The 12,043-nt window shown below is 48.8% G+C and overlaps 1 protein-coding gene across 7 annotated transcripts in view; it reads right to left on the minus strand.

Annotated features, from left to right (window-relative positions):
- Positions 1-4,290: 4,290 nt before the first annotated feature.
- ENTPD1 (ectonucleoside triphosphate diphosphohydrolase 1) overlaps positions 4,291-12,043 on the minus strand; it is a 57,125-nt gene continuing 49,372 nt past the window's right edge. For all 7 annotated transcript variants that reach the window (XM_040606374.1, XM_040606376.1, XM_040606372.1 and 4 more), the window contains exons 4-10: positions 11,219-11,369; positions 9,582-9,741; positions 8,708-8,944; positions 7,912-8,172; positions 6,778-6,897; positions 6,441-6,578; positions 4,291-6,285 (exon numbers count right to left, since the gene is read on the minus strand). In XM_040606374.1, coding sequence (XP_040462308.1) covers positions 6,079-6,285; positions 6,441-6,578; positions 6,778-6,897; positions 7,912-8,172; positions 8,708-8,944; positions 9,582-9,741; positions 11,219-11,369 — 1,274 coding nt within the window. In that variant the 3' untranslated portion in view covers positions 4,291-6,078. The remainder of the gene's footprint in view (positions 6,286-6,440; positions 6,579-6,777; positions 6,898-7,911; positions 8,173-8,707; positions 8,945-9,581; positions 9,742-11,218; positions 11,370-12,043) is intronic.

The following is a 12,043-nucleotide window of genomic DNA, read 5'->3' on the forward strand; positions in this document are numbered from 1 at the left end:
TGTTACTTGGCAGCCGGAGAACACTAGGCAGGGCTATAGTAAAATAGCACAAATCCCGTGTTTGGGCTGCCTCCCCCCTCCCCTTTGCCTTCCTAGGCTGTTTTCAGTAGCCTGGGACAGCAGTGGCGGAGTTGAAGCTGCAGTGCTGCCAAGGGACGCATGCAACAAGCTCTCACTTTCCTATGGAGACAAGCAACGCTGATGTGAGAAACAACAGGAAAAAAAGAAATGCCAGACTGTTAGATCCTAAAAAGGAGCCATGAGCAAAACCTGGGGTGGGCGAAGAACACATCTCACACACTACTAGGTCTGCAGAATTAGTCAGCGCTATCTGTAGCATAGGGATGAAGGCAATCTGTTATCAGGCAGCAGGTTTAAATCAAATAAAAGGAAATGATTTTGCACGTAAGGCACAATGAAATTACTTTGTCTAAGCTGAAAGTTAAATGAGTGCAGAGAACTGGTGCACCTACAGCTATTAATTATGCAGATCCAGAAGCAATCACTTGATCACCAATTTCCTACACCCTGGTGGCTAGAAGCAAAGGCTCATACCTTTTTCCTAACTATCCATCTCAATTCTTGCCCACTGCACAGCTGGAGACAAGCGCCAGTGTGCTGCCTGTCCGATCTGACCTAGCGTGGCTCTTACTACATTCTAGGAAAACAACATGCTAATGAAGCTTTAAGCCAATAATAAGTTTGGACATGTTGAACAACACTGATGAAAGCAGAAACAAACAATATAAGACATTAGCTCTTAGAAACAGTACAGGAAGTAAACAAAGACTTAATTTGGAAAATGCAGCTAATACATCTGGGATGGATCATCCCCCTCCCTCCCCCCTAGATGTTCAAAGATGGAGAGACCTTGAGGCAGCAGGAGAAAGAGGGCGAGCAGGAATGTTCTGTGCCACGGTGGTGAGAGTGAGAGGAACGCGAATGTGAGCCCCATCCTCTCCTTCATGGTGCTGCCAAGGGTCACAGGCAGCAAGGAGCTGCTTCCTCCAGAGCCGGCCATGGAAAGACTCCACCTGGTGCATTCATTTTAATTCTGGCTGTATTGTTACCAGAGGAAGATTGGAAAATCTGAGGAAAGTTCCAAGCTAAGAGCTGTAAGAATGAGCAAACTGGGGAGAGTGCATGCTGAAAGGAAAACGATGAACCATGACAAGCATGTTTGCCTTGGCAGAGGTACAGCTGCGGCTGCATGCAGAGGCATGCAGTCAGCGTGAGCGTGGGGCGCAGGCCTCCTGCCCTTCACCTGCTTTGGGGGGCTCACAGTGCCAGTATGATGCCAGTGGTGCTGCCTGTGGGAGGGAGAGGGAAAATGAGGACAGAGGACTGCAGCTATCCAGCACACGGCAGGGGAGAACAAGCTCCTTTGGGGAGGTCAGAGTGAAGCTAAAGCAAGGAAAGATGGGTTTGGGCACTAGCAGCCTTCCTGGGAGTAAGACCACCCGTGTGAGGTGCCTGGAGCCTGGGAAGGACCACAGTGCCTTTCCCTGCCAGGAGGGGATGCTGCCCATCCACCGGGAACTTCAGATCTAACCCAGGAGAACAGCAGGGAACTGGCAACAGAGGAAATCCCATCCCGGGACTTTTCCATGTTTAGTGCCAGGAGCTCCATTCCACTACTGGCAAGTTCCCATCTTCTGGAAAGCAGTGCAAAACTTTTCTGGCACCAGTTCAGAACTCTTTATTGTGATAAGGATGCAGAGATTTGTGCGTGCATCAAAATGAAGATCTATTTCATTGGGCTGAGCTGCGAAAAGAACGTGCACGGGCCAGCTGGCAGGAGCTGTTGTCCTTGGTGTGTCCCCCCCAGCCCCTCCTGAACAGGCTCTTGAGCCCCATGACGCAACTGGCAGCCCTGCAGAGCCTGCACGTCCCCTGGCACAGAGCACGGGAAGAACTGGGATGGAGAAGGAGGGGGCATGTGTCCAGCTGAGAGCTGCTCTTGGAGAAGCTGGGGAGCCCCAGCCAGCACCAACACTGCAAATCAGCCTCTCACCGCAGAGGTGATGGCCCCGCTTCTGAGAGCTTTCTTCCAAGTGGAGGCTGCAGTGTGCTTTGCTGTAGGGCCAGAGAAATCAGCTGTAGCCCACGCACAGAGAAGAGCTGGCTGTGTCGGTGAGGAGAGCAAAGGGTACTTCGAGCCTGTGGCGGGGACTGGTTATTTTCTGAAAGAGATGAGCGTGCTGTGGACACCCAGCCTTTCTCTTCTGAGAAGTTCTGATAGTTTTGCCTCACACCTGATGCTTGGGTGAATACAAGAGAGCTCATGGAGGTCATCAGTCCCAGAGAGACCATACTGCTTCTGTACACTGCAAAGCTATCACACCCCCCTGCAAGGACCCTTCCCAAAAACAGACCAGTCAATATTTGAACCCAATGAGAAACACTCATCCCACCTTGCTGCAACACACCTCAGGGCTTCCTGTGGCAAAATAGGAGAGACCAAGGTCTGGAATCTCAGCAGCCCAGCAGAGCTGATCAGCGAACAAATATTTGCAAGACTAGAACATCAGGTGTTAAAAGATGCTTTAACGCAGAAGAGCAAAACTATGCAGGACCCAGTGGTTGGAAATTAAAGCCAGAAGCTATCAAATTAGAAATAAGGCACGGATAATTATCAGTGAGGCAGATCAACTGCATTAACAAGAGAAGTGAGACCATATTACGGGCATATTTGGAAATTCCCCCCACTGTCATTAATGGCCTTCACACATGCATTGGGTGGCTCCGGAACACACATTTGAGCTCCATACAGCTGTGTCAGATGCAGCACAGAAGCAAAGAAATGAATGTTCATTAAACTTGAACTCTTTGACCAAGTATTTTGAGTAGCCTCCATGGGTAGAATCCTGCAATAGCAGGAGAAATGAGGAGAAAAAAATCATATGCTTTTCTGGGAGGGTTCAAGTACAGCCAGCGATGTGCAAGGGTCTCACCTGGACAGGATGCCATCAGTCAACCAACTCCCAGAGTCTCAGCCTGCTCAAGTGATTTTTAAATAACATGTCTGGTCTCACTTTAGAATTCCAGCTCTGGAAAGACTGACTTATAAATGTGGTCTAAAAGTCTTAAGGTTTAAAAATAATGTAACGTATTTTGTATTTATTTTAGTTTTGGGCCCTTAGGTTGCATCCAAGTCACATTTACAGCTTTAAAAAAGAACATGAAACCCAACCCCCAAAAAACCAAGAGAAGGCAGGAGAGAGTAAACAAAGATACCAGCTGATTACCTGACTCCAGAATTAAGAGCTAACAACATTAATACTATGGGACTTGCAATAAAGATATAAAACATTGCTAAGGCTCTTCTCCCTGGTTCTGTATTTGATCTTTCCCTTTGGCATAAACCCTTAGCAGAGACCAGAAGAGCAGACTGGCACAGGCATTCTCTCCACACCAATTTCCACATGGAGTTTCTGCACCAACTTCTGAAGTGTCTCAATGGATCTGACAGTTCCAGCATCACAGATACAACTAAGCAGCTGCCAGATCCCTGAGGAGGTCTCTGGAGAGAAATTATGATTCTGCAGGTTTCCACACTGTTCATGGGGAGCAAGGATGCACCAGCTCGTGTGGGGAGCTTCTACAGGACACCTGCTCTGCTACAAAGACTCCGTATGCAAGGAAGGTAGCACAGGATGGGTGTGTTGGAAGTGGGGCTGACTGGGAGCTGAAGCAGCTCTGATCACACACGCTCTTGCTGCCTGCCTTCCAGCCCTGACCGAAAACTGCTGTTAACCTCCCATCCACCTGTCTGCTGAAAACAACAGGAGGAAGACTGCACCTCCAGGTGAATCCAACATCTCCATATATTTGCAGATAAAACAAGACCTGATAAATGGACAAACAGTATCAGGAAGCATTATTTGTGGGTTGATCTGGATCACTTGCTTGGGGGAATATTCCTTGAATAGTACGTGTTTCAGTGGAGCCACGTGGAAGGCAAAGCAGCTCACGGTAAGGGACAGTGATGTATGTGAGACAGCAGCCATTCTGGAATGCAATGACTGCAAAAAAGACCAAGTTGCAATAGTCCAACTGGACAAAACAGCCCCAAAACCTTCCTTTAAGTGAGAAGACCTGACCCCGAGATATACAAATGGGGAACATAGAGTATAGGTCAAAACCAGAAGGTATTGCTTTCATATACACAATTAGCAACTCTAACACCCTCTGCTGAAAACTTTGGTGTCCAGATTTCAGAAATACACAAAAATATTCAAAGTGGAGTCAAGAGCTACAAGTGAGGTCAGCACAGAGCACTTTACAGACTAAAGTTCAATCTATTTAATAAGATAAAACGATGAATTGCAAGCACCACAAGGAAAAAGGGATTTTGACAGCAGGGAGTTACTCAGTCTTTCTGAAACGGGCAGAACAAGATCCAACAGAAGCTGAAGCCAGCTAATTCAGAGAAAAAATAGGACACAGATTTTTGGAAGAACAATGAGCTGCCCAAAGGTCTTACCACAAGACAGAGTAGATTTTTCCCTTACCTTTAGGTCCTTCAATATGTTATGGCTCCTACTTCCAAGCATGAAGTAGAAATAACTGGGGGACATTTTCCAGCCTGCACTGTGCAGAGGGACAGGCTGGGAGACCATGAAAACCCCGAGCTCTGTGTGCTTGCCTAAAGGAGAAGACTTTACTGGGGTTGCACATCCTGATCTCCTTCATGCCTTCTACAGCTCTGCTTTGGGAAACAGGTGAAGGTGTGTACTTGTCATGCCTTTCTCTCCACAATATCTGCTTTCTTCTGGCCTCCAGCACTTACAGGTGATGATAATAGATTTCCAAGATTTCACGGGAGGTAGACAGGCACCAGTGGTTTCCAAGTGTTTTTATAAAAATGGATTTCTGACTTACCTCTCCTTTTTTTTCTTTTTTTTTCTTTCTTTTTTTTTTTTTTTTTTTTGACCAAGGAATGGATAATGGAAGAAAGTGATTTATAAACCTGATCAGTGGCATTGCCCTCGTTGTGTACTATAACATGGGCTGCAGTGTGTACATCCACTAAGCCCTGGGTCTTACGGTCATGGATAAATCTAAGCCATAAGGGAAGGAAAGGCAAATTTTCACTGATTTTGCTGGCAGAAAGAGTGGTTCAATCTGTGCATGCTCATGACGGTTAACTGCTGCCAGCTGTCTATAAAGGAACACGACCTAATAAACATTTTCCCTCGATTGGAGGCTGCTGTATGATCAGCATAGTGACTCTGGATTGCTTTAGTGGGTGTATACCTGTAGGCACGCTGATCACACCAGAGTCCCTGTAAAGTCAGCAATGGCTGGCCAGGAACTCGTGTCTTGATGTACCCTAGGGACATGGGAATGGCTCAGTGTAACAGTGAGCCAGCTTTGGTCCAGCAACAACATCAGGAAGACATGGGAAAGAGGCTTCTTGCCACCTGCAAAATGAGCAGACAGCCACCAGAGCCCAGCTAAGGGCTGACAACCACCAGCACACTCGGTTTCTTCATCCTCATCCCTTCTATTCCCAGAGTGGCATTTGGGAGCCTGGCCAGTGTCTGGGGCCCAGCTGGGTGCAGATGGCCATACCCAGCTGTAGGGTTGTGAGGGCTCAGGGTGCGGGCAGGCGAGCAGAGGTGTGCTGGTGCAGGAAGGGCTCTCGGGACCGACTTCAGTAGAGGAGGAGCAGGATCATCCTGTCTGTGATCGCTCCCAAGAGCTCAGTGGGATGTGTGACCCTGAGATTACCCTTGCAGGAGCACTGGCTCCCAAAGATTGCTGCCGCTTTTCTCTCTATAATGCTGTGCACAAGGCAAAAAACAACAAGCAGCAAAGTTTCATTGAATGAAAATATGACCCATTCAAGGAGGGGACACCTGCTTGTCTGTCCTTGTCAGAGAGAGGTGGCGAGCCTGATGTCCCAATGTCTGTCAGTGCAAGTGTGAGTCAGAAGAAATAAATGCCCTTGTTGTACACAGTCAGTAGCTTCAGTGAGAGGCGAGAAGGTCTCTGCAGTTCAGCCTGCTCTGCTGGGGTCTCCTAGCCCTGAGTGGCCAGGGGGACTTGGCCCATCTCCCCACAAGGCTCTTCCTAAACAATCCCCTTCTGCAGGCACTTGGGCTTGTGGAAAAGAAGCCAGGCGAACAAGAGCACAGACACCAGCACGAGGGAGCACAGCACCATCAGCCCCACGTAGCTGCCATGGGAAAGAGGGGGCACAGCGGGCTCCTCTGCGGGGATCATGTTGGTCAGGTTCAGCATATAGCCCAGGGTCCAGCCTGCATCGCTGCTGCCGATCTGAAATGGGAGAGGAGTGGAATCGGCACTGAGAGGTGCAAGGAATGCTTGCAGCATTGCCAGGGCAGTGGCACCCCTGGGGAAAAAGGGCCGGGTTGTGCAGCAGAGGTTGAAGTTAGCTGCTGGGGTAGAGCCCTCCCCACCACGATACACACCTTTCCAAGGAAGTGGATCCTTTGCCAGTTCTCTTGCGTGAATTCGTAGCCGTTTTCCAGGAGAGAGAGGATGTAGGCTCCAGAGAAGCAATACTCACTCAGGTACTTCTCTTTTATTTGGCGGTACGCTGCCTTCACCTAGGGAAGGAGGGAGTCACCAGGCAGTTAATCACAGGTTCCTGCTGTTCCAGCCTGCACCTGAACATCCACTGCTGGTGCTGGGGGGGATCTTCCCCCTTTTGCCTTGGAAGTTATCCCCAGCCACTTATCCTACAGAAAAACATCAGCAGCTCTGGCCACGTGGCAGCATCAGCCCACTACCACAAGCACTGCTCACCTCATGCCAAGGCCGGGCACAGAAGCTCTCAATGGTGCTGGTCACTTTGTCCAGGGCAATGGGGCTTTGTTCGCTGGTCAGGTTCAAGAAGTTCATCACAAAGTAGAACGCAGAAAAAGCCTGAAGGAGAAAGAATATTTTAACCTGACTGGGTTTCAGCATGAGCAGGACAGCAGAAATCCCACAAAAGAAAATGGTCTTGTTTAGAGATAGAGCAATATAAGAAGCAATGTCACACACACAAAAGTACGTATATGTTCAAGAGTGATGTCATTTTGAGACACACCCCTCAGAGCTGATGAGAGCTAAGGACACCAAAAGGAAGGTGGAGTTGGAAATTCAATGGCCACAATATCCTGAAGACCTTTAGGAAATCTCTCTCCTCTATGCACTGGTGCCAGAGCGGCACACGGTGAAGACTGCTTGCCATCACAGCCATGATCCCATTTTGGCAACTGAACGAGATGAGCTTGCAGTCAACATGGCCACAAAGAGCAGAGGTGATGGTCTGAAAAGACTGTGCACAGCCCCAGCATATAACCCAAAATCCAGAAAACCCATCCCTGACCTTGGCCAACAGCCGACAGGTAGGGGGCAGTTTATGAGCAGGGCAAGGGAGTATTAACAGTTTCCCCCAGAAAGCTGCAAAAACACTGAAGTGTTGCAGCTCTAGGGCTGATGATCAACGTGGTGTCACACATGACGTGTTCAGACCAAGCGCTGTCTCTGCTTGCCAAACTTGATGGGACAGGTGACCTGACTGATTGGTTTCAGTAGCGCTCACACACTGCAAGATGAATTTCAGATCTGGTATGACCATTGAACTGGGGAGAAAAGGTTTGCAGCAGCAGTGTATCATGCACAGACTGCAGCAGGCTCTCCTGCCTCTGGTGCTGGTCATCAAAGTAGGACTGCTTGAAAAATGAATCAGTAAGTGGAGCACTCCAAGGAGACGCCTGCAGGAGATGGGTTAGAATGGGAACAGTGTGGTACCCAGTAGGACATGCATGTCCAAAAAGCCATCTTGTAAATGATTTTTTGCCCCAGCCATGGATAATATACTCTAGCATCACTCTGAGTTTCTGCTTTTTTGATATTCTCAATTGCAGAGAGTTGAAGAATGTGAAGACTTACCCCAAAATCCCCTTGTAATGGAGGTAGGTATATCCCATTGAAGGAGCAGCTGGAGTAAGGACAACTGGTTTTGTTAAAGAGTTTCTGGATGTTTCTTCGGCACTTTTGATAATTCCCCTCTCCCTGTATGTACAACTGGCTGAAAGGGAATTGCTTTTTCTTGGCTGATGTACATGGGTTTTTGAAGAGGTCACTTATATTTACAGTCCTCTGATACCCCTGGTGAAAGCACGGATCAAGCAGGCTGCTGTTCTCCACGGTCTGAAAGTAAAATCAACCCAAGTTGTTACAGTTCACTCTAGAGTAACACCCTGGGAAAGAGCCACGAGGAAGGGTGGCCACAACACACTTGTCACAGTGCATCACACCAAGACACACACATTGGGTCAAAGTGATGAGGATGGTTTAAGGCATTGGCTGCGATTTGGGAGATGTGGGTACTGCCACAGCCTCCCTGTAGGACCCTGGGAAAATTATTTTCAGCCACATTTTGTGAAGCTGCTGTTGATTTGGGATTCTCAGAGATGGTGAAATGTCTCTCCCTCCAGTACTTCAGTTAGGCATAGTATTCCTGCTATCCCATACCCAAGAATCAAGGCAACTCAAACTGGTAGTATTTTTGAAAATGTTGACTGCCATCCCTTTGGCCATCTGCCCAGTCTTTATGGAGGATGACATTTCCCAAACCCAGACCAAGGGATGAGACATTTAGCTGGGATACAGCAACTTTTACATCAGCAGTATGTCAAAACTGGGAGGGTCCAGGATCTCCACCTGCAATTACAGATGCACTTGCCTGTAGGTCCCTGGCCAGTTTCTGTTGCAGAGCCTGGTCCTTCCCGTAGCAGAGAAAGCTGTGCGTGTACACTAGGTAATCCTTGCCATAGAGACGAAAGTTGAGCAGGTTCTTTGGGGACTCAGAAGACAGTTCATTTGGTACAAAAGTAATCTGCGTTGAGGCTCCTCCGAGGTCTAGTGCTCCTGATGTCTCACTTATGGATTTCAGGGAATGTAGAAGTTTTGTCCAGCCAGACTTTAAAAAAAAAATAAAAAATTCCAAAGTAAACCAGATACATCAGGCATGGAGAAGATTTATTTAAGGGAGAGAGAGATATATAGAGATATCTATGAGGAGAGAAGCAGAAGCACAGAACACAGGAAAGGCAGGAAGACCTGAAGGGAGGCATGAAATGAGAACTGGAACAAGGTACAAGAAAGATGCAGGCTTGGAAAAGCAGAAGATAGATCATGTCTATTTGTAGGAGGATTAAGAATATGAAATCTAATACAATTGTTATGAGATAAAATGGTTACTTACTGTTTCAGCTCCCAAATGATTTATAAGCTCAATAGTAAAGCAGCATAGTCAAACTTTGCAGGCACAGAAATATTTTAGATCAGGAAGTGAGGAGGATGCTACACCCAGGCAAAGTTATTGAAGATGCTGGTGTTTTATTTCAATACTTTAAGCCTGACTACAGTGGCACATCCTGATACTGACTGGTATCAGGATATACTCACATAACCGCTGAGGCAGGATGTGCAGCTTCCTGGTCTCTGGTAAATGGCTCACGTGGGAAACTAGTGCCTGTGACACCCTCCTACAAGGCATGACTTACAAAGTGCTGCTAGCCAACGATTCAGATACGGACTTGCCGTTGGTACAGTACCTGCTTGAAATTGCCCAGCAGGTAGTTAATGGTGATCCATCCATAGGCTCCTTCTTCCTGACCACTGATGATTCTGGCACCCTGGAAGTTGAAGGGAGCTGAGCGTAGCGTCTTCTCTACTGAGGACAAGACTTTGTCAGCTGCACTTTCATTCTCCAAGCTGGATGAACGAAAGAAAGGATGGAGTGACTCTGGCTGACAGCTCTCTGCAGCCTATGGGCTTTGTTCCGAGTAAGCAGGCTGCAACTCCCCACCAAGCATTTATTGTAACAGAACAGTCATTCATACGGGTACATCCAGCTCTAACTGGCCACATCCCTCTCTGTCACACCTTGACAGCACAGCTGCCACCAGCTCTGACACTTACAGACCCCACAGCTGAGAGTGATACCTGGAGCAGAGACCAGAGCTGAGCTGTTCTCCTGGAGCACGTGCCCTGGTAGGGATTGCACCATGGAGACCCATAGAATCATTTAGGTTGAAAAACACCTTTAAGATTATCAAGTTCAAGCACTAAACCATGTCCCTAAGCATCGCATCTACGTGTTCTCTGAATCCCTCCAGGGATGGTGATTCCACCATGTCCCTGGGCAACCTGTTCCAATGCTTGATAACCCTTTTAATGAAGAAATTTTCCTAACATTCAATCTAAACCTCCCCTGGCTCAACTTGAGACCATTTTCTCTTGTCCTGTTGCTTGTTACCTGGGAGAAAAGAACTGCTCCCGCTTGCCTATAGCCTCCTTTCAGGTAGTTGTAGAGAGCAATAAGGTCCCCCCTGAGTCTCCTCTTCTCCAGAATAAACCACCCCAGCCCTCTCAGCTGCTCCTCATCAGACTTGTGCTCCAGACCCTTTACCAGCCCTCTTGCCCTTCTCTGGACATGCTCCAGCACCTCAATGTCTATCTTGTAGTAAGTGGCCCAAAGCTAAATGCAGAATTTGAGGCGCAGCCTCACCACTGTTGAGTACAGGGGGATGATCACTGCCCTAGTCCTGCTGGCCACAGTATTTCAGATACAGGCCAGGATTCGTCTCACTCTTCACCATCACCATTTACAGAAGAAATCCATGCCCTCTGGTATCCCCCCAGGGAGATTTCCCAGACAATACAGACATAAAATCAGCTCCCTGTCCCAGCCACGCAAGAGGTCTGCAGCACCCTCATAAAAATCACAAATTGGAATTAAAGGAGGATATGATTATAAAGTTACCTTAGCTCTGATGGTCTTGGGCTGAGTCAAGGTATGCGGGGAGTCACAACATGGTTGGGCTCAAAAATCCTGGGTCAGGCCTAATACCAGACTGTAGGGGATGTCTGAGCATCCCCTTGATGTGGGGGATGTCTGAGCATCCCCTGAGCATCAGCTTGGGCACTTGCTACCCTCCTGGTGTCTCTGCGCTGCATATGGGTGCTGGAGATGATGGAAAGTTGGAGTGAGTGGAAATGAACCTGCTGGGCAAGAAGGGGAAGACCCCAGGGAGACTCAGGGCTCAGAGAGGCCAGTGGCAGAAGAGGGTTTCTGGGCAAAGTGTGAGCTGGCAGCATTTCCAAGGACTCTGTCCAAGAGGCTCCCACTGAGCATCCATGGCAATCTCAGGTGCAGTGCTGCAGGAGAAGGGGACAAGCCGTGCAGTACCTGAGAAGCCGCATGCCGGCAGTTGCTCCGAGGTAGACAGGTGTCTCTTGGTGCTGCTTTGAGGGAATCACCTCTTCTGCTTGCCGTAGGCACTGTGCCAGAGAGGGACCGGCCTTCTCCGTGGCATGGGAGTAACCTGAGATCCCAGGGCCTGCAAGAAATAAGGACACTCCATTGCTCAAACGCCAAGCATAACCCCAGAGTGCTGTCACGAGCAGTCATGACAAACCATGCTACTATCATAGGCAGCAACACCAGATTCAACCACCCCATTTCTAAGGAGTTTTAGAAACCTACAGCATCAGCTAAGCCCGATGCACACGCGGATGGCCATGGCGCCCAGCATTTGCCACCCGCTCTCTGTGAAGCAGGCTGTGAGCTAGCGATGAGGGCTGCGGTGAGACAGATCTTTTGCTTAGTATGCCCTGGACACCTGCACACTCATCTCTGTCTCTGCCTGGGTGTACCCCGGATCTGTGCCTGAAAACCCCTGACCCTTCATTGCGCTGGGTCCTCCTGAGGGAAGATGCTGTCATTTGTGTACTGTATGCTCACACTACAGCATTAAGTGTTTGGCAGCTATCCCCTTTCGTGCTAACCCAAAGAAAAATTCATTGTCCCTCCCGGCCACATGTCCCCTGGTGAACGGACCCCTCCCCAGGACCAGTGCCTGCAAGGGCAGCAGTGCAGCCCACTCTGCATTTGCCTCAGCATGCTGCTCATGGCGGCACGCTGCAGCACCCAGCAGCTGCTGCAGCAGGTTGGGAACAGCGTGACTGTCCCCTGCACTGCAGGCAGGCCTGAAAAGGCTCCAGGCGGGCTGTG

This window comes from Falco naumanni, chromosome 9 (assembly GCF_017639655.2).
Source record: "Falco naumanni isolate bFalNau1 chromosome 9, bFalNau1.pat, whole genome shotgun sequence".
NCBI lineage: Eukaryota > Metazoa > Chordata > Aves > Falconiformes > Falconidae > Falco > Falco naumanni.